The sequence below is a fragment of the Apis florea genome, unplaced genomic scaffold, assembly GCF_048593485.1.
Source record: "Apis florea isolate Af1SG1 unplaced genomic scaffold, ASM4859348v1 contig_3203_pilon, whole genome shotgun sequence".
NCBI lineage: Eukaryota > Metazoa > Arthropoda > Insecta > Hymenoptera > Apidae > Apis > Apis florea.
Genome location: NW_028256723.1, coordinates 1,148,925 through 1,173,187, shown reverse-complemented (window position 1 = coordinate 1,173,187; position 24,263 = coordinate 1,148,925). Strand labels below are relative to the sequence as shown.

Sequence of the window (24,263 nt, the reverse complement as noted above, 5' to 3'; positions counted from 1 at the left end):
TTTTTTTCATTCTTTATTATTTTTATATTATATATAAAAAATTATTTTACATACATTTTTAAAGTTAAACATAAATTTTCGATTGATATGTATCTTAATATTTTATTGAAATATATAATATTTTTTTATTTATAAATTATGCAAAAGTAACTATAAAATTTTATTATTTAAAAATATTAAATTTTAATATTTAAAAATATATGATTATAAATATAAATTTATTAAATTATAAATTTCATATGTAATATAATAATTGTATTATCAAAAGAAAATTAAGTATAATTAAAAAAAAAAAACTATAAATCTTCTTATTTATTCCGAAGAAAATTAAAAATTTTTGAAAAAATAAAATTATATTTAAGATCATGATAAGTGATAATTACAACCACTATCCAAAATAAGAGCATGGCTTAAGTAAGGTAAAAAGAAGAGGGGGAAACAGTTTATTTTTTTATGCGTAATAGATTTGATTGACTCCAAGAATTTCAAAAATGTCTATGGTAAGAATTTTTACAATTTTTATTTATATGAGATTTTGTGATAAAAATCATTAATTTTTTATATATTATCAAGATAATTTAATTTCAAGTAATTTTGATAAAAATATTTAACGCATTTTATAACCTGATTTTACATATACATTAAAGTGATAAAAATAAAAATAAAATGATAATATTAAATTTAAAATAAAAAAAAAAAATGAATAATTTAGAAAATCGAAAAATTAAATCATAATTATAATTTTTAGTATAAATAATATATATGTCAAAAAATATAAAGATAAATTTACATAGATTGGATTATATTTAAATAAAAAAAAATTGTTAAAATTGATTTAAATAGTATAATACTATTTATTTTTTAGCGACCTGATGACCATAGACGCAAATGGAACAGAGAAGAGTATGAAAGAATAGCACTTCAACGTCTGCAGGATGAAATTGCAGAAGAAGAATTGGGAATTCCAAAACAACCAGCGGTAAAAAGAGAATTGCTCAAACAAAGAGATTACAAAGTTGATCTTGAATCTAAATTAGGAAAAAGTGTTGTTATTAATAAAAATACTCCATCATCACAAACTGGAGGGTAAAAAATTTTAAATCATTTTCTAAAAATTAACTAAAATAGATATAATTTATAATTTATATAATAATATTATATTTATAGGTATTATTGTAATGTTTGTGATTGTGTTGTCAAGGATTCAATTAATTTCTTAGATCACATCAATGGCACCAAACGTAATCAATTATTATTTATTATTTTTATTAATGTTTTTGTATGTTTGAATAAATATTAATTTCATAGATGAATTTTTTCAGATCAACGTAATTTGGGTATGTCAATGAAAATAGAAAGATCTACATTAGAACAGGTTAAAGCTCGTTTTGCAATGAATAAAAAGAAATTAGAAGAAAAAAAGAAAGATTATGACTTAGAGCAAAGAGTAAAAGAATTAAAAGAAGAGGTTTGTATTATTTTCAGATTTTCAAATATATTTTATAAATATTAATATATTAATATATTTTAAAAATATATTTATTTTTAAACATGTATCTTTTATTTACAGGAAGAGAAAATTAAAGAATATAGAAAAGAGAAAAGAAAAGATAAGAAAAGAAAAATTGAAGAAGTCAATGAAGATAATGGAGGACCTTCAGATGAAATGGCAGCAATAATGGGTTTCTCAGGTTTTGGTTCTAAAAAAAAGTGACAATGAAATATTATCGGATCATTTGATGAAATAATGCCTTCTCAAGATGTATTTTAAGAAAAGATCACAATTAATTTCTTTAAAATATATTTCATTGAAAAATCAACATTGAACACTACAAGATCAGGGATAAATAAGACTGATCTTAATGTAAAAATTTAACTTTGTAAATATTTAAGTTTACAATATAATTTCATTTATTCCCTTTTTCTTGTATGATCAATGTTTTGAATGTACAAATAATTCTTATTTCTATCCAATATTAAACAACAATTAATTTCTTAAGCATAATGAAAGTATGTTCATTTAGTGAATAAAAAATACAGTAAAAGTATTATGAAATATATATGGAATAATTTTAATTGTATAAATCATTTATTATTAATGTATTTTAAATTCATTGCAATAATTAAAAATAAGCTTTATAATGTGTATTTATACTTCTGGATCAGTAATGTAAGAAATATTATTTAAATATTATTTTATGACTTGTCAATAAAAGTACAAGATTTTATACGGAAAATTATTGTGATTAAAAATGTATTGGGTATATTTTAAAAAAACCAAAAAAGAATATCTTATATATAAAAAGATTTTTAATTTTTGTACATTAAATTTTTTGTTTTTCATTGAATACATAACTATTATTTTTATATTTTTTTATCATTTATTATTATTTATATATTTTTTATTATTTATTTTATTCGAAAAAAGAAATATATTTTTAAATTATATTTTATTTCTTATATTAAAAAATAAATTATAAAATATACAAAGTTTTGTGAGAATAATAAGTTTTAAATTTCAAATGAAACGAAAGTTGATCTTGTATCATAATCATTCTTTCTCTCTTGCACTTCGATTTTTTGTTTCTTATTGTATCATAAACAAAAAAAATAAAATTCAAATATGAATTTCACACAATACTATATACCACTTATATTCACATTCAACATACACATCTATATTTCTTTTTCCGAAGTCATAAAAAATGTATTGAAACCAAATAAATATGTAACACGCTTCTCCTACTCAAAATCACAACTAAGTTCTGGGATCGTTTACTCGAATCATCTTAGTATTGTAGTTTATGTGTACTCGTGATCACAGAGCGTTTATGAGTGCCGCCATTTTTCTGAAGGTTATCCATTTGTATTTCAGAGATTGGAAGTCAGTCTTGGAGATCGGTAGATCTTCCGTAACTTGCGGATTGCAAACTAGTCTACACGTGATTTCTGATAAAGAATGCACGTGCATCAGTGATATAAATCAATTTAACTTTTCGATATTTATAATTTATGTTTATAATACGGAAATGGATAATTAAAATTAAAATTCTTTTATACCGAAATAATCACTGAATTAAGAAATTTATAGTTATAAAATTTATATAATTAAGCAAATTTAAAAATTTTTAATGAAAAATTAAATTTGAGTTACATAAAATGAAAAGAATTGCAAAAACTTTAAGAAAAATGTGACGTTTCGTGATAATCATGACAAAAGTCAAGTGATCCTGACAGAAAATTTGTTCTAATCGATCCAAATGAACATCGATTAATTTGAACATCTTCATGATAGATTTTATGAATATAAGTGTTTGTGAATTATTATTCAGTTATATAAAAAAGACGAAAAATTTAATTTAACGATGCCACGAACTCTTCAACCCATACAAGAATGTAACTCTGGGAAATCAAGTGAGTTTATGAAGAAAATATTTCATTAAAATTTTATTATCATTAGAATTCAATGCAATATATGTTTTAATAATAATAATACATTTATTAAAACAATATGATTAATATACATATATATATATATATATATAATAGAATAATAATTAATTTGATAGAAATTATTTGCCAATTTATATTTTAGAATATATTCGATGATTTATTATTTTTATGGAATGAAAATTATTTTCATCAGAGCATATTTCAAAGGATCATATGCATAAATAATTGATTTTTTTATGTTACTCACGTTCGGCAAAGTAGTTTCTTATTTCAAAACATGCACACTTTCCCTTTTCTTTTCCACGGAAGTGAAAATGATCGCTTTGAAGTGAATTTTACCTATTACATGTTTTTTGCTTGTCGTTTTTCTCTCTGATTCTTATTTTCAGAATTTCTGTTCACTCGTGCGCGATTGATTGATTATTATTGAATCAACGTATTGAAACGATCGATACATTTTTTGTTTGTTCCGAATTAAAATTGATAATTTATTAATATAAAATGAAATTCTCATTTTTAACAAGAATTAAAAAATAATCCTTTCCTTTAAGATATAAAAATTTTAATAATATTAAAATTTATAATTTATTTTTTATAAAATTAAGATTATATTATAATATTATGTAATCATATTAGCAATATTATAATATTATGTATATAAGTTGTATTAATATCAGAATTAATAGTTTATATTAGTAATTTTAATGCTTGATTGGTTTATTAACTTGAAACAGTAAAGAAAAATTAAATCAATGTTTCTTTTCTGCATGTTTCTTTGGATATAATTTATTTCGAAAATATTTGTTATATAGCAAGTTAAAAAATAACGTTCTTATTTAATCTTTTATTATTCTGTTTTACTATAATATATATATATATATATATATATATATATATATATATATATATACACATAATTATATAATTATAATTATATTTTATTTTTATATTAATAATAATAAATAATAAGATGCATTCCTTATTTCTTTTTAATTTTTTATTGATTTTTAATAGTCTTTAATAAGTTTTTTAATGTCATTAATAATGATTCGTTAGTTAGTAATATTATTAATTTTTTTTTGATTATATTTTATTAAAAAAGTAAACATTGATAATTGTTAATAAAAGTTTAACACATGATGTTATTTTTTAAGGGAGAATAGTTAGATCTTGTAGAATTTTCTGAAAGTCTTTTTGATGTTCAGTTTATATTTTGATCATTATTAAAGCGATAAAAATTAAAAAATTCTTTTATTCTTCGATATACGTGATTTATCATATTGTAATTTTAATTTAATTTATTTTGAACCATTAATCTATTTTCCTTATTATATTCTTATTTTTTTTTAAGTTTTCATACAATTTACTTTCATATTACTTACTTTCATTTGAAATAAGTATAAGCATATAATATTTATTTAGAATATATGATGCATATATAGAATATATGCATATTATTTATATGTATATAATATTTATTCGAAGGATAGATATTAGATATTGTATATTATATCTTAAATTATTATATATTCATTTTGAAATTAACATTAATAACAATTTATTTAAACAATTTTAAATAAATCTTAATAAATACTGTAAATTTTTTTTAATTTCATATTGAAATAAAAAAAGTAAAGGAAGAGAGAAATCTCGTGGTGAACATCGAGTTTAAAAAAGCTTTTGTTACCGAATAGAAAACGAGAATAACAATTACTGACTTTAACAGAGCGGATCTAGGTTCATCGTCATGCTATGATTTTTAATATGGACACATGATATGATTAAATCATAATTTTAATTGAATTATACACATTCAATTTCTTTAAATAATTTTAATTATATTCTAACTTTGTGCATAAAATTTACAGTAAGCAATATAATTGTAGCAGTATAATTATTTTTGTGAAAGTATAAATAAAAAATAATTAATAAAATAAATAATATTGTAAACTTATGATTAATTTACTAGAACGTAAGTTTGAATAAATTGTATTGAATAAATCAAGGCTTAGTTTTTGAAATAACAGTACCATATGATTTATAACATACAATCTATAACTGTATTGCGAGTTTTAAGAATCGCATGTCTCTCAAAATAATATTAGAATATAACTATAGTTGTTTGAACTATTAAATCATCATAATATGTTCTTTATAATGATGATGTGACAAATGTCTTTTGTACAATATTTTATCACATTTTATTGAAAAATCATTGAAAATTAGTAAAAATTTGATTGATGATTAGTAATGTCAATGTTTTTTTATTGTAATTACAATAATTTTCAATTCTTCATGTTCCCATTCTTTTATAATCAAGATTTTCAAATGCTAAATTTTTTAATATATTTTAATTCCAAGACTCTTTATTAACATTGTCTATAAAAAAAAATCTCATATTTATCTAATAAAATTTACAATAATATAGATTTTACAATTATCTATATATAAATAAATTATTTTATTTCATTCGTTTTTTTCATATTTTTCATATTTTTGTTCTAAAGTTATTGTAATTTATCGAATGCTCTGAGTAGCTTGCAGTAATGATACATGAGTTTCTACAAAGGTTGACGTTTATCAATTTTTATAGCGGTATACTACTGTCCAGCTATTACCAACAAGTATGCTCGCCTAAAGCGAAACGCGGAAGAATCTGCCGTTGTAACATCGGTATAGCCAGTCAGTTATTATCGAGCAAAATGCTTCGACCTCTAACACCTGTTCGAGGTTTATCTCTTTCTTTCTCGCAAACCGTGAATAAAAGGTCTCGATATTTCCAGTCACGTTGTTCAAAACTTATGGTTCTCACGCGATAAATCCATCTTTCCATTTTATGATAATCGGTCCTTGAGTTAACGGTCTTCTCGCTGTTCGCAATTTTCTTACGACAACAGTTGTTTTTCCGTAGTAAAACAAGGCACTATGTCTTGTAGTCGCTAATGTATGTCGCTATAATTGAAGAGATCTCGGAAATATAATCGCCATAGTCGTAACTAATTGTTAGGCTTGATTGTAATTAGGACGAAAATATTCTATTAATTCGGCACTTATAGAGATTTCTTCGTTTTATATAAATTTATGATTATATAAATTGCTTGTATATAAAAATTGAAATGCAGAATTAAAAAGAAACATAATAAGATGAAAATTTGATTTGATGAAAATAAATTTATATATATAGAATGATATGATTTTTATAAAAAATAGTTTATGTTCTTAATTCTAATTTTTAATATAATTTTTAATATAAAAAAGAATCATATTTGCGAAAAAAATTAAAATAAATTGAAGTATTTATACCTTTTTCATGATTAATTCATAGATATATTGATAATTCATTATGTTTATTTTATATTTTCATTATTTTTTTTTATTATATTTAACAAATGAATATTTTGAACTTGTTGTTCGTTCCTCTAGACATTTGATTAAAATAATTTTTTGGTGAAAGAGGTGATTTTATCTTGATAATGATACATAAACACAAGGAATTTGATTAACGAGATGTTGCGTCAACGTTTGAAGGAGAATCTCCTAACCTAGAAAACGGAAAAGGTAAAAACTATCTACGATGGATGTGAAACCTTTTTCGTAATCCTGGTCACGAACGAGAGCCAAATCCATATGATCAACCTCCAGCCACCTCCACGCGACGAAACATTGTTTCTGGTAAAACTAAAGCCAAGAAACGACATTTACCTTTTGTAGTCGATCGAATACACTTATTGACGGGATTTTCGAAATATATATATTTTACGATAATACAAAAATATAAAAATTTTATTAGTATTATTTATATTTATTAGTATATATATATATATAACACAGTATATGTGTTTCAAACATTTTATTTCCATCGAGTTCAAAGTGGAATCAGTTTGGAAAAATTATATAATTCAAATTCGTTCAACAGATTTGACATATGGTTTGCAATTACACAGTTTTTTAATCGGTGATTTAAGTTTTAGTGTAAGTGTTACGTACGATACTTATTTTCTGGATTAAAATGATTAAAATTGCATTTATATTAAATAAATAATTGTCGATTCGTGTATATTAATCATTTAGAAATTTAACTAAATAATTGAAATTATGATATGGATTTAATTTTTTTTCCCATGTATAAATAGTGTTCGAATTTGTATACTTTCAAATTAAATCACTGAGATGATCTTACTCATCATTTAAAATCAAAAAATTAAGATATAATTATTTTATAAATTAATAAATATACCAGTTATTACCAGTTGTGTTATTACCGGAAATATCGGCATTTAGGTCGCATCCAAATATTTCGATCTTTCAAGATCGATAATCGACCCTTCGAATATGTTTGTCACGATCTGATCGTGACATCCGGTAGGCCTGATCACCTAGATCGTAATCAAAATACTTGACCATGGTGGCCGAATTGACTGACATTCCCGTCGCAAACGCAGAACGGAAGAGATTAACAGCGGAGCAGTTTATATCTTCTATCAAGCAAAAAAATAGACCGAAGTGGATTCAGACAGCTACTCGCGAACCGACCTACAGCGTTCTAGATACCAACGATAGATCAATCGATAACAATATACTATTTGGTCAGAAAAGTAACGTAGTCGTGATAAGCGCTGTGAAAAGTGATAAAACGAGTAGAAACGATTTGAAAATAGCTCGAATCGAACAGAGAGAGAATGTTTGGCTGCCGACAGTGAATAAAGTAACATATGAAAACTCGACGATTCTCGAGGCAGAAGATGAGGATCCTCTTTATAGCGTGGTAAAGAAACCCAAGAAGGTTCAGTTACCCGATACAGGTTTTCTCGAGAGTAAACTTCAACCCATCGAAGAACAATCATCGGGAGAGAGACAAATACAGATCTGTTCGCGACAAGAGGAGCTTCGACGGTGGTTACAGGTTGCATCGACACGATTACCGGAACCACCACGACTTTTCAGTTTCAAAGAAATGTATACGAACCACTTGGGGAAGTTTGACCAGGTGGAAGATTGGAAGGGAGCCGTGGCCGTGCCTCGAGGGATCGTCGGTCTGGTAGGACCTTATCGAGTTTATCAAAATCCGAACGAAAGAAGAGAGTACATGCTTCAGGAGGAGGAGTTGGTCGAAGAAGTGGTCGATTCTGTCAGTGAAATCGCCGCGAGTGGGAATAGCGGGGTCACTGAACATCACCAACGAGCGAAATGGCGAATAAGAGAGGACGACGAGGAAACTCTGGTGCCTGATATTCGAAATATCCCTGGTCTCGAAGAATTTGTTGTAGAGACGGAAGAAAGCAAGGAATTGCCCGATTGGAAGAAAGTGGACGATCAAATTATTATTGATTATAGTAAGAACAACGAGGAGTTCAAGTCGAAGGAGGATGAATTCAAGGAAAGTATCGATGAGATTGTATCTGGCAAAAAGGAACGGGCTGTGGACATTCCGGAAGAAGCTTCAACTGTTTCTACCACTTCGGTAAAGGATAAAAAAGGTGAGAGAGTTCGTATTCTGTTCTGTTAATGGAATCGTTTGTTCAGCGATACTTTTAACAGAGAAAAGTCGTTAATGATCTTTTCGATGATCCGTCGAGTGGAAGATGCATCTGGTTTGCGAGAGATCCGTCTGCGAAGGTTGCTCGAGTACAAACGGTGTAACATTTAAATATGCGGCATAGTTTCGTTTGTTAAAAGACGTTATGAATTTGTATGCAAGTCATTTGTTCGTCGTCGTACGGTATCGTGTCGGCGACCGAAAGAAACGGTTAGCGGTAGATAGGATCGCTCGAGTACGCGCCTTCGTCTTTTCGATACGTGCAAGGTGTTCTTTATTAGCGATATATCCATTCACCGATATAGGATGTTTTCGATACTAATATCTGAATTCGTATCACCAGTTAACGGTATTGCAATTGGCAGAACATTCGATAGGATCTAGGCTGAAAATGTGAATAGCATATAAAGCTCGAATTGATTAAATTTTAATTGATAGTACGGAGCTTAATGGCAATTTACTTTATTTTCAAGAGTTACAATTATTTCTTGAGATTGAATGAATTTCATTTTTTTGAATTTTAAGATCTATTTTGCAATTTTTAACGAATTAATTTAAAATAGTCTAAAATGAATAATGATCCACTGAAGAATTTTTCTTTCAATTATGATTCATGTTAAAAGATACGATACATATATACATGCATATATTTTATAACGTTTTTAACTGACTTGTATAATTATCGCTTACAATACGATTATACCATGATCTACATTGTCAATTTTACATTACATAGCTAGCAATCACTTATTTTTCAATTGCTGCAAAATTTTTTTTAATTAATCTGTCACAAAGTTTATCGAAACACATATTATTTCTTTATCGCTATTTAAGAATCAAAGTTGCTCGATGTTGCATATCTATTTTTACCTCGAAACATCATGTTTTCACCATGAGGATTTTATTCGAGAGATACGTTCTCGACGAACAATTCTCACAATCTTATGGATCTCACAATTCCATTATTTTTTATCACTAACTTATAATGAATAGTTGTTTCAACTTTCGCTGTTTTTATGCCATACTGCCCTCTCTTTTATGGTATAAGTGCATATAATCAGTATCATGGATCTCTGATCATGAAGTGTGGTAAATTTTTCACATGAAGAAGTCATAAACTAATAAAATATAATTATAGGATAAATATACCGATATTGTATACAGATTTTTGCACGGAATAATTTTGATGAAGATTATTTTGTACATAAATTGAAAAAAACAAGATTTCCTACTTAATATTATATTTCTTTTTTCTTTGAATACAGAATGATAATTTATCGGGATAAGATGGAGAACGTGAAAATGAACGAATAATTTATAAATCATATGCGATATCAAAACTATATTTTTGTACAAATTTTGTACAATTTATGTACAAAGAATTACAATTATTTCTTGAGATGGATGAATTTTATTTTCATGAATTTAGAAGATCTATTTATTGCGGTTTTTTTTATTTACAGTTTGAAATGAAAAATTGTATAATATTTATATATTTGGAACAAAAAATTTTAGAAAATATTTTTCGTTTCATTTCAAACAATCCAATAATATTAACACGGGAAAAATTTTAAATCTCAAAGTTCAAGGATCTCGACAAATTTCTCGCACGACGAACAAATTTCTCTATCGTATGTCGTTAATGGGTGCTCGAGCCTGAATGATCGTCGCGCATTTCATTTCATGGAAAAGAAAGTGGAGAAGATGTTCGTCTTTTGTACAAACTCTCTGGATATTACACACGGGCAGAGGCGCGTTTTGTCTTCTGACGATCCTTTACTTTCTCGTTCCACTTCGCTTCCATGATGTGATCGCCAATATCATTAATCACAAAAGTTATATCAATTTATCCAACATATGGCGCTGTGGTTATTGGCCTTCTGACAGCTTGTTACACATTACTGTGTTACCGTTGTTAGAGAATGCAACTTAAGAAACTTGTTTTTATCCTGACAACTTTTGCAACCGGCTTCTTTGGTACAGTTATCCACTTTTGCTCGCGCATGATGGTTGGCCTATTGCTTTCGAGCACCGGAACAGTGTAATTGCATTTGCACGTGAGAGTTTGCAAAGAATCATAGCTCTTTACAGATAAAAGAAAAAACATTCATGGAAAAGGTTGGAGATAAATCTCTCGCTTGAATTCTTGTCATATACCTTGCTGTCGACGATATTCTGCTTACAATAAGTTGCTGTATGAAATTTTTAATGTTTGGTACCGTTTTACTTGTTTTCATTTTGGACATTGTTGAATATTAAATTATTCTTTAAATTACATTTTTACACTTAAATATTCTTTTCATCAAATGTTATAATATCAAAATATAAAAAATTTTTCATAATTATGAAATATATCATATATATATATATATATATTATATGATTTTCAAAGAAAATAAAAAGATTTGATTATTGTAGCATTTGATAGGATATTGATATTTTTCTTCCATGAAAGTAGAGATTTCTTTATGCATAATTTCTATATATGTTGTATATGAAATCTTTAAAAGTATTTTTCATGACTAATAAATTCATCTTCTTATGAGATTTCCGAATATAAATCACGAAACTTATTGTTCATGCATTGATGCATTTTACTTGTTCATTTAATTAAATTCCTCTTCTTTTCCTGGAAAAAATAATTAATAATTATTTTATTATTATTCTAATTTTAAAATTATCATATTTGGATAAAATCTTTAATAAATTAAATAATAAGTAAAGATTATATTAAATATAAATTCTTTAAAACCAGGAAATGAAATATAAAATTACAATCTTGTTTTTTATTTCCTTGTTTTCTACTTTTCTTTAAATATTTTAAAACTTTTATATAATCTAAATTTTTATAACAAAATATTACTTTATAAAATAAATAAAAATAAATATTATTTTAAAATGGGTAATATTAAACTATTAAATAAAAAGAAAAACGCTTTTTACCGTTCACGGATATCTAAGATATTCCCTCAACGTGTCTTTTTATGTTTTTAATGCGCACTGTTTTACAAGCTACAATAAATGCCATACGGTTTTCGTGATGAGCAGAAATAAACTTCAACGAACATGTTTATTTTTGATTGTTAAAAAAACGAAAAAATTAATCTCCGTTAAGTGACAAAATGCAATTAAACATTTGACATTTGACACTGTGCTGTTAACACCATACAAAATTTTCTTTCGGAAGAATTAAAAGACGAATTTCTTCGACTTCCTCTGTTAGTATCCTCATAAATACCATTTCATCTTCCATATGTTGCATCTTCCAAATGTTCCATATGTTATCTTGTTTTAAAAATTCTATCCATTAAGAATTTAAATAGTTTTAAGCAAACGTAGATAAATATAATTAAAGATAAAATAAACATAATTCATAATTGATTATGTTTCTTACTATTTAAATAATATTTGATGAATCGAGTAATAATTTTAATATTTTAAAAATTTTAAGAATTGAATAATTCCAACATTAAACTTATTTAAATTTATTTAAACAATTCATTATAGATTCTAATAAAATATAATAAAATATAATAAAGTTTTTTTTTAAAATATATCAAATTTCCCATATTTAATTTGATCAAATAATATTCCAATTTTATTTTAACTTGACTAAAATTTACGATCGAAAATGTAAATGCGTGGTAATAATATGCACGGAGGACATAAAAGATCGTGAAAGCAGAGTGAAAAACGAGGTGAAAGGTATTCGTGGAAAATGTCCTTTCCTGTATACTGGTAATTTTTCGCTTCGAAATCGCATTGAAACGCTCGTCTTCTAACGACATATCGTTTTGCGTACATATGATGATCGTAAATCGCGTGAAAGCAGATTCGTTCTATTGTAAAGAGCAACCAAATCGATCCGATGAATATGTTCTGTTCACACAAACTTTCATGAATAATTTTTTTATCTTTTAAACGAAGACACGGAAATGGAATGGACTTTCGCATTCCGAGAAAACCGGTTAAGCGCTGAAAATGAATTTTGGGCACGATTTCACGTTTCACTTGATCGATATTCGTTCTTTCTATATTAACGTGCGATATGTTATATTTTATTTATTACATTTTTATATAAACGCCATATAATATTTTAATATTTTTTTCTCTTATATTTTAATTTTTTTTCTCTTTCATTTGTTTTGTATAAGGAACACATCTTAATTATAGGAATATTAAATCAGACGGTAGCCATAATTTTTCCCGCGATCATGAAGGCGTTCAGTTTTATGCGGCGTAAAATGAGGCGATTAGTTTCGCATGGTTGAAATATAAAAAGAAAAAAAATACATGTACGTCGATGCAAAGAGTGTTATCATCAGCATTCTTTCAGAGAACGTGTAATTCACATTGATTGTGATCAGCTGAGGAGGTTGATGTTTTATGAGACAAATAAATGCAATAAAAAAGTTCTCTTCCATAACTTCTTGTTATCTTGGAAAATATATATGTATAAATATATATGCCGGAAGAAAATAGTAGATTTCTCAATTTTATTCTAATTCTTTAAAATTATTCAATAAGAGATTTATATTAAAACTGTTATACTATTTAAAATAATTTTCATAAAGAAATATCTTAGGGATGCAGTTCATGCTTACCTCACTATAAATTTATTGCTTCAGTTTGAACTTTCGAATGACCAAGTGAAAGGTTCAGAAAACAGGTTTTTTATTTTTTATGAAGATACTTGTGATGAATAAGTCATTTTCATGAAGTAAAAGTGCGCTTTAAATTGATGGAAAGTTAATCTAATCATTTTGTTAAATTCATTAAATCTTCATTTTTAATACCAATAAGTTCTTTTTCTGTAAAATTCATATTTTTAATCTATAATATATCATTTAATACTTTTTAAATTTCCCTTATTAATATTAATGCTTTAAATTATATGGAAAGCGTTATTAATATCCTATAGTGACCAATAGAAATATATTTTTTACTTACTTTATATTATAATATAATATATTATATTATAATTATAAAAATTCAGTATAAGCTTTTCATTCATTAAATATTCTTTAGATTATTAAATATTCTTAATAATTCTCTTTTGTATGAATTAATTAATACATTTAGCTTTCTTTAAACAATATAATTGATTCAACAAAAGCCTAATTAAGATCAAAGAAAATATAAATACGTAATACATAAATACTATACATCTATATATTGAAGATCAGTTACCTTACTATAATTATTTAATTTTTACAAATTTATTTAGATATCATCTTGTATAACTTTCTACAGATTATTAAGCATTATTACACGTATTTTATACGTATATTAATACTTCAAATTAATCCTTTACATCATTTGCATGTAACTTTTATAAATCGCATTATTATTAGCAATGTATAATTATTATTAAAGCAATGTATAATAAAAATTTTATCTCATCAATCTCTTAGATCTACCATATACTTTTAATAAAATCTATCAAGAATAATCAATTGAAAAATCGAAAAAGATATAACATGAATGTTTGTGAATCATAAATAGTGCCGATAATTTATACAACAGGTGGTTGCAGTGAAGTCTTTCCTTAACCCTTAACGTTTTTTCACGAACAGTGCATTATGATACAATAAGTCAACGTGATTATTATAGGAGACAAACGATTAATTGGATTATAACAGGATTGCTTATTCGTGATCGTATTAATCTCGATGTCTCGCACTTGGTTCGCCGAATAACCTGCATATTGGCATGCAAAACTGTCTTGCAACGTGATAATCTTTAATCATTTTCTATTTTTATCTTGAACTCGATCATGATAGAACTAAACCAGTTTCGATTTGCTTGGTTTGCTCGTCGTGCATGTTCATTTGCGGATAGCATTTGCAAAATTACAGAAGATTCTTCTTAAACCTGATTTTTTAATTGCATATTTTATATACATGTAAATTTTTAAACTTGGAAATTCTTGTACATTACTACTCCAATAAAACGATAAAACAAAAGAAAGAAATACAAAAAATATGTTTTCAAAAGATTGTTGCAGTACTTACTATTTATACAGAATTGTATTACAAAGTTGCAAATTATTTATTATAATACATTTCTTTTAAATTATAGGTTGTTTTCCAATTTTACGTAAAATTTCATATATTCTATGGTTTTCATTATTAGCAACGTAAAAAATAAATAGCAATATAAGCTAAACCATTACACGTTGATAGTGCACTTTTGTCGATCTGTTAAAAACGAGGCTACTAGAAACGACATCATCATCTTTGTGGTCATCTTCATTATCATCATAGGCGTAATATTCGTCCTCATCATTGGAATACCACCACCGTATTCCAGACCATTCAATATACTGTTGGTTCCATATTTCTGAGTTACTAGCCATTCTGTTTTGTGATTGTGTCTGAAGCACTTCTCTTTTGTCGTTTCTTTCGCGGTACATATTGTGCTTCTCTTTCACTCATTGACGTTTATCATGAACAATGATTCGAGTGCCTAGTGATAACAATTGTTTTCTTTTGACAAAAGCGAGGTAAATTTTTTTCTATTAATATTTCCAACAGATGAAAGTCTGTAAGATGGAAGTAACAGATTTTTTTGTTTTCTTTTTTTTATATTTTCGAATTGTGCATAAATTATGATAAAAAATGTTAAAATAATAAATCCATGTTAGATAGAATATGATCATGTGATTCTTAATTTATATTTTAAGATTTTTCTCATTTTTGTTGTTTTTATTATATCTGAAACATTTAAATAATGATTAAATTATCCATTTGCTAAATATGTTAATTAGTCACAATTAAATAATCCAATATCTTTATGTTTAATATCTTCAATTTATGTATTTTTAATACATTATTATAAATATTTTATTGTATTATTTATTAATTTATTAAAAAGTATTTTTATATCGAATATTTAAATGAAAATATTAATATAAAAGAATCTTTAGTCTTTTCTTGTAAAAAATGGTATTGAATGCTATCAATAACAGGTTTCAATTGATTTTATGATTTATAATAAATAAATAAAACTTCGAAAATTTTATGTTTTTGCGATGTACAAGAAAGCAAATGAATTTCTCGACTTCTTCTGTCAGCTGACAGACAAGTTTCTATTTTTTTTACTCTCTGGAATCGTAATGACAAACGTATTTCATGATAAACCGTAAAATCTCAAATTCACAGTGCGGCGTATCGACCCAATTTTATAGCTGAATCATAAAATTTCACATTTTATTTCATACAGCATCGGCAACCGTTTCAAAGAGATATAAAGCTATTAAAAATATTGAAAAACATGTACATGTATATGTACATATAATATGAATATTTGATGTTCAACTATTTGAATATACGAATAATAATCATAATCATAAATTCTAAATATCTCGATAAATTAGTATTATACAGCTTAATTAATAACAAAATTGTTCAGTCAAATGAATTTTTTAAATTTAAATCATTTTTATTTAAATAGATAATCGTTACAATTTCTTAAAATTATGTTTAAATATTCATTTTATTGTTGATATTAGCATATTTTAATATATAAAATATAATTAATTATGTGAACTATTTTAGACAATCGTTAATTTATAAATTAATTAAACGCAATTTGAATAAATGATATATTTTTCAAAATATTTTAACATATTTAACACAAATATACTTACAAATTTCTTTAATTATAAATTTGTTCGATGAAATTTGAAATTTGTATATTTCATTACGACTATATTATTTGATAATATACATTCAAGTGCACCATGTATTTTTCCATAATTTAGTAGCATAAATTATCTTCAATCAAGTAAACATATTTTTTTTATTCTAATCGAGACCTAACCTCAATTCTTATACAATGTTTAGATTTATCGACATCTTTAACCCTAAAGCGATCTTGCATATTTTTCCTTTTCGTACCGTTTCTTGGCCTCTTCCATCAATATATCTATCAAGCATATGTTCGTATACTGCTTTTCAATTTCATTAATGCTGAGAATCTCCATAAAATGATTGTTGAATATTGTACTTACCTTTAACCTCAACTTTATAAATGGACATTCCATAATAAAAAATTTATCCTTGACAAAATTTATCAATTTTATGTTAAAATTAAATACATAATATATTTCGTATTATGAATAATAGAATACTCTTTTGCAAAGTTTAAAACGAGTCGACACTGTTTATTTATCATATTTAAATTACGAATAATTCTTAAAACCATGTAATCGTAATCGTTTTTCATACTAAGAACAATCGAGATTCCTATCGATATCAATATCTATTCAATCGATTTATTTATATATCTCGAATATTGTTTGACTTCGAGAGTGTTAAGTGCAATATGGTAATGAATCAGTTGAAAATTGGCATTGAAAAGAAAAATTGATAATTAATTTTGGTTGTATTTATTATCTTATTATAGTATTGTGTTAAATTCAAACTAAATTTTAAACGTACGTGAGTTTCAAACAGTTTAATCAGATATATTCTAATCTAAATGTGTGTTATTTGAATCTAAAAAATTATAGATTACATCATACTTTTAATTCATTAAAATTTTCTTTTCAAATATCAATACATCTACAATTTTCGATTTCGATCGATTCGAAAGTGATCAATTTTTACAACTCTTGGATCCGTTTCGTCGCATTTAAAGTGTCTTTAAATCATTCGAGTCGAAAATTATCGAAGGAACAGTTGGATGTACGAATTCTTCTAGCGAAAGTTAATCGTATTACTCTACTGACCCAAAAGGCCAAATAATGGATTTAATTAGTGGATTTTCGAATAAAATTCGGAAACAAATTCAAAGATCAATTGTTATTGTTATTAATGATTAATATATATTTCTTAATAACGGTTTTTCTTGAATGTATATATGTAATATAACATAAAAATTTTAAAAATAGAAAAACTTATCTTTAAAATTCTTTTTAATTAATTAAGTTTGAAAATCATAAAAAAAAATTTTTTTTTAAAAATAAATTTAATCTGAAATAAGAAATAATGTAACAACTATTATGATGATCATTCGTACATGACAAATATAAAAAATAATTACAATATATAAAAATATTTGAAAGCAAAATATATTTTAATATAACCAATTAATATGATTAATTGTAATAGATGATAAAATCTATTTTTATTCAACAAATTTCACTTGTTTATCAATCTCTCAAATATGAACTTGCGCAAACATTTATAACTACATCTTTCGCGGAAAGAATAAATTAATAGACTACAATATACAATTATATACAATTCCATAATTTACAATTTCATTTTCGAGAAAGTTAATTTTTGAAAGTGGATGAGTATATATGTTCATTTAGCTAAGTTCAGATTTATTGAAATGATGTTCTAATGGTTGTTTCGTTCCAATACGAAATATTTGTTAAAGTTTCGTTCTATTATTTTCAAATTTGTTATTGTTCTTTCTATTTTTAAAATAATTATCATATTTTGATTTTCTATATTCATACAACATTAACTATGTTCTGTAAGTTCAATTTTCTAATATTTAATATAATAATATAACCTAAGCTTTCAAAACTAACTGAATCTTATGTTAATTCAGTTTTGATTCATGAAATATTGTTTCATCTAATTTATCAAATTGAAGAAAAAATATAAAAAAATTGTTTAGCATTTGTTATTTATTAAATTCAATATTTAGTAATTAATTATATTAATTAAGATGTTTAAATATGAAACATATTTTTCTAAAATATTTTAAAATTATTTCAAAAATTTAGCAATCTTTCAATATTATTCAATTTCAATGGCTATATTATATATATATATATAAAATTTTATATAATTTTAATTTATACAAGTATTTGTTTATTAATTACCGAATCTTCTTAATTAATGGATTGTACGAAGAAAATAAAATATTCTAGTCTATTTATATGAGTTAAAAAAGATTTGACATTAGCACAAGTTTTTGAAATCTATATAATCATTTGATGCACTCTTCATGCATCTTTGAATTTTGTGACCATTCTTCATCCAATTTCTCTTATGTACACTTATATTATGTACATTTTATACTACTTTATATTTATATATACTATTGTTTTTAAATTAATCTTTATTTAATTTTTATTATAGTTATTTTTTCTTGTATTCTAATTAAAAAATATTCTTTAGTATTTTTCAACTCGATTCATTTTTAAATGAATTTTTAAATGAAAAAAAAATTAATAATGAAATATATAAAAAATATAAGATTAATAAAATTCGTATAATCAAAACTTTGCAAAGAATATTTAAAAAATTATTTATATCAATTTATAATTTATTATTCATATATTCAATCATTCATTTTGTATATTTCAGTTAGCAATGAACAACACGATAAAGATAGCTTAAACGAGACAGGAAGTACAACAGGTGGCACCGTGGAGGGTGCACCTGGCGGTGTCCCCAATAGGGGTGAAAGGAATACTGAGACAGAGGCAGCAATTGCAGAAGGAACGAGATCTGCTCCGTCCAAGTCTCTAGTCTCCAGAATCCTTTCTAGGACACACTCTTCGAACGATTTATTGGATCACTCTGAACCTTTGTAAGATATTACGATTATACGTGGTATATTTCCTTGCATAGTTTTGAACAAACAAAAATGAAATTTTTAATAAGTATAATTAAACAGATAAACGATAACACAAAATTTTTAATTTTATGAATTAAAATTTCAATTAAATTATACGAAGGATATGCAAAATATTAAATCATTATGCATAAATTGTATTTAATGATTTTTACCGAAGGATTAAAACTGAGATTAAAAATTAAATTAATTTACTAATATTATAAATATTTATATCTTATTTTCGTTGAAGTATAATCTTCGTAAATTAAATCGATGCAGTCATGATCGATGTAAAATAGAATATTTAACATTTATCTCGAATTACTATTATCAAATTAGATAATGTTATAAAATTTTATCAATTTCGGTATTTTTCATCATAAGATCGGTGAAAATAGAATAATTTAGTACGAAGCACTGTAAGTATTATTTGTCATTAACTTATGATAAATGCAAATAGTTCATGTTCTCAGTGAAAATGGAATAACAAAGATCGCGTAGCTAATGATTGGTTTTTATGATGATTGTGTTACAGTTCTCAGTTATGGATCATCCTCTCGAATGTTTATGGCCAGCTTCTCGTAGTACTGATGATTGCTCTATGCCTAGCCGAAGTCATGGACACACCTGTACCTTTGCTCAGTTTACAGGTAAGTAATTTAAGTTTATTTATGTATTTATTTCAAATAAGTAGAAGAATTAGAATAAAATTGTTTATATAATTATATAAAGATACATTATGATTATTAATTAAAAGAATTTTTCTTTATAGACTTCTTATGTTTAGGATATTTTTTTTATGTTTAAATAACGATAATACTAGTTATATTTCAAAAATTCTGTTCAACTCTTAATCAAAGCAATTATATTTTTCTAATAGATATCTTTATCATAAATATTAATAATTTTTATACATCTATTTCTACAGTTATATGTCACGTATTTAATATATAATTTTTCTTAAAAATATCTATTCACTGTTGTAAAAAAAATTTATTATATTATTCATGCCTTTAATAAATTTAGCTTGTATATAGCTAATATATATAGTCTGATTCAACTTTCATCAGGTACAACCTAAGATTATCTACCGAGTTATTTGATGTGATTCTTTGACCTTAGTACAGTTTGTGGCCTAGTTCCACGTTCTCCAAGTCAATTACAAGCAATTTCTTACAAGCTCGTGTTAAGTTGTAGTATGATTTTCGATTCATTACTAGTTGAATTTATATCTATTAAAAAAATCTGTTAAAAAAAGTACTCTCATACATTAAAATAATATTTGATTTATATTATAAAATATTATTATAAAATATTTTTGCTTTTAATACAATTTGAAAATGAATATTATATTATTTTATTATATTATTTTATTTATAAATTGATTTTATTGTTTTATTTGTAGGGCATATTTTTGATGTACTTATATGTAGGAAGCATAGCAGTGATTATCAGCATCTATATTTGGGTATTGGTAGACAGTTGTGGAAGCCTCGGTACCGGTGCAAATGGTGTTGACGATGCGGAACTCGGTGGTACATCCTTAACCAGGTTCGGATCTTTGAAACGTGCTCACATCTCGCGATCTAGAACAGCTTCAACAAGTTTTTACATTCGAGTTGGAGCGCTCCGTGAGTTTCTTCAGTTATTCCAATTTATAATAATCTTATATGAGCGAAAAAAGCGAAAGAAAAAAACAGAATTGAAACATGAATATATTTGAACAGTTTTCGGTTTGGCGACTCTTGTTTTCAATGGTTTAGAAATGGCGATGCATTCCATGATGCAAGGCACAGAATGCTTGAGCGATGTTGTCTTCGTACATCCGGTACTTCATGGATTATTTACATTTCTCCAAATGCATTTTCTTTTTGTGAATTCGCAAGTGAGTAGTATTCTACTACCATTTTATTTTTGTTATAAAATTATAAAAACATTTGAATTAATAAAATTGATGGAATTGATTGGAATATTTCTTAGGTTCTTGTAGAAAGATTCGGTTTGATAGCGAGATTCGGATTCATCCATTTGGCTGCTACAAATATTGCTGTTTGGTTTCGATTAGTTATTTGGGATTCTGCTCAAGAATGGACTTATTTCGTTCATTTGGCACAACGCGGTTTGCACAATTCAGCTTCCCCACTGAATCTTCGAGGATTTCCAGAATCTTTGATAAGGCATACTCGAGATTTGATAAGTATGTTTTATTTTATATATTAAAATGATTTTAATGGCGAAATATTATAAATATATGTATCGAAATTATGAAATTTTAAATAAATATATATGTTATTTAGATACTAAATTGATTATATAAGTTTATTTTTTATTTATTTTTCATTTCTAGATCATTCTCCAGTAGAAAAACAAATTTTTCAACCATATCAACCTATCTCGGATGAACAAATTTCACAAGTAATTGCTTTACAAGAGTGTTTGAATACCAATACTCTTGGACAATTGTGGACATCGAGTATGCCATTTCTTTATCCGTTTATTGTACAATTTAGGTAAATTTTATATGTAATTATAACATATTACATTTAATTTGAAATTTGCATACCAATTATTCGAGAAAAAATTTCATACTCTTTTCAATATTTTTAGTTTAATTGCTGCTGCAGTAACTTTTGTAATGGGTCAAAACGTCGGTCGGAATCGATTATTACACAAGCAAAAGTTTCATGGCAGCAAAGATTTGACAAGTCACACCAAAGTTGGATGCGATGGCTCGAGCAAAGGATTATTCTTAGGCATATTGTGCATGGTCGCGGGCATAGTAGTAATATTGATATTCCTTGTCGTAAGAGAAGATCAACATTTTCCATCATCAACTTTATCCTGGCTAACATGCGGTACTCTAACTAGCATTTTAACATTGAGTACCTTAATGACAGCTAGTGGACTTATTCAAGTTCGTCAAATGTCTGTCGTTATTAGAGCACCAGCCATCTTAGATAGTTTATTATCAAACGTGGCTCTTTTTGGAGTTCAGTTATACTCTATTTTCACGATTGTAGTTTCTGCCTGTTCCTTAGCTATTCTAGAGAATGAAAGCAATGAAACACGCGGAAGGCATATTATGCTACTTACGGCATCGATTTTACAATTAATCCAATGTTTCGCTCAAAGTACATTGATCGCTGAAGCATCTAAGAGATCTTGTATAACTCGTTTCCAAATAATAGCGAAACCAGCCAGACAAGTGATCACATTTCTATTATTCAGTAATTCTGTACTGTGGGCTTTCGATACTGTAGTTACACAGAATTGGATTTCACAAGAATTGCAATTGAGATTTTTTGGGGTACTCGCCTGGGGCGTCATATCCAGGATCGGGTTGCCTTTGTTAATTTTTTATCGATTCCATAGCTGTGTACTGCTATTAGAGGCGTGGAATAAATGTTATAGAATGCCAAGAGGAGAGCATCCGCTCAACTGACGACACAGAATGCTACTATGTTCCTCGAGGTTTGTTATTCATATTTATATGATGTACGTAATGGTATTTACATAAAAAAATAATTGAAATTTTATAGACATAATTGAAAATACTTTCCACAGATTACAGCCAAGATCGCATGACTCTTATTGTCGCAAAAATGTGACCATTAATTTACGACAGGATAACGAATGGTCCACCACGATTCAGAGAACTCCAAAGAAAATATTTAATCCGAATTCATGGATGACGAATTCGATGAGTTTCGTTCCTTTCGTCGACAATCGGCTCTATTTTGATCCAAACTCTTTATCTTGTATCGCGACATCTACTGTAGATCCGCAATATTCAGAAGATGTTATAAGATCGTCTAGTATAATGCAACGTCATCATCATCATCATCATCATCATCGTCGCCGTCATCATCATCATCATAGAAAGCATAGACGCGTGGTCAGTGATCCGGGTACAAGAAATTGGAACGTCGCTAATCAAGATGTCAAACGACATCGTAGGATGTTCAGCTACGATACGGGTATTACTGGTCTGAGATTGATAGAAGAGGCATCAATAGCTGAGATCGATAAGGAAATTCCATCCCCTGATGAGACGAAAATATCGACTTTCAGGAAAGTGCCATGGCATTCGAACTTGCACATGCTCAAAATCAGAAGAACCTAGCACGATAAAATGACTTATATGTTGTACGTGGGACATTAGAATGATATAAAAGGAAAACGAGTTTTATCAAAAGTTTCAAATAAGTTGATTGATCGTCTCGTTATTTTCCTTTTATCCTTGTTTTTCGAAGGATTGTAATGACGAGGCATTATTTATTCTATTACGGGTAGTTGCACTTTTGGCGTCTTTAAGGTCATAATATCATTTTTATTTTTCATTCCGTTTGATATTAAAATTTCAGTGAAAAATGACTAGTTTAATAGTTTAAAAAAATATAAAAGATTAATAAAAGATTAATACTTTAATTTTGCTTAAATATCTAGTTTAAATAGAAAAATAACGTTGTTGAAGTCACTAATCTACGTTTATGAACATATGATTTCAATTTAATAAATAGAATATTTTATTTCTCGTGAATGAATAATGAATAATGTATAAAATGTGTCATAGTATCTATATAAGTAGATATTTATTTTTATAAATGAACTAATGTATTTAAATATATCGATCATTCGATATTCAAGGAAAGTATGTAGATTAAAATGAATTGGAAATGATCAAAAAATT

The 24,263-nt window shown here is 26.1% G+C and overlaps 2 protein-coding genes and 2 long non-coding RNA genes across 4 annotated transcripts; 2 read left to right on the top strand and 2 right to left on the bottom strand.

The window, feature by feature from the left end:
• The first annotated feature begins 48 nt into the window (after positions 1-48).
• LOC100866570 (zinc finger matrin-type protein 2) lies at positions 49-2,237 on the top strand. Its single transcript, XM_012487040.3, has 5 exons — positions 49-500; positions 866-1,086; positions 1,168-1,241; positions 1,323-1,468; positions 1,571-2,237. The coding sequence occupies exons 1-5, from the start codon at positions 492-494 to the stop codon at positions 1,712-1,714; spliced, it is 594 nt and encodes a 197-aa protein (XP_012342494.1). The 5' UTR covers positions 49-491; the 3' UTR covers positions 1,715-2,237.
• Positions 2,238-2,292: 55 nt separating this feature from the next.
• On the bottom strand, positions 2,293-3,244 carry LOC147657129 (uncharacterized). The gene is made up of 2 exons (XR_015292818.1): positions 3,061-3,244; positions 2,293-2,949 (listed from the first exon to the last, which is right to left on the bottom strand). It is a non-coding gene; the product is annotated as an uncharacterized LOC147657129 (long non-coding RNA).
• Positions 3,245-7,156: 3,912 nt separating this feature from the next.
• On the top strand, positions 7,157-23,277 carry LOC100864551 (proton channel OtopLc). Its single transcript, XM_012486805.3, has 9 exons — positions 7,157-8,930; positions 19,321-19,546; positions 20,109-20,223; positions 20,979-21,204; positions 21,301-21,458; positions 21,554-21,770; positions 21,921-22,083; positions 22,181-23,044; positions 23,138-23,277. Exons 1-8 carry the CDS (start codon positions 7,856-7,858, stop codon positions 23,013-23,015), a joined length of 3,015 nt encoding a protein of 1,004 aa, XP_012342259.2. The 5' UTR covers positions 7,157-7,855; the 3' UTR covers positions 23,016-23,044; positions 23,138-23,277.
• On the bottom strand, positions 16,582-17,249 carry LOC116414392 (uncharacterized). Its single transcript, XR_004224911.2, has 2 exons — positions 17,004-17,249; positions 16,582-16,918 (listed from the first exon to the last, which is right to left on the bottom strand). It is a non-coding gene; the product is annotated as an uncharacterized LOC116414392 (long non-coding RNA).
• Positions 23,278-24,263: the final 986 nt, after the last annotated feature.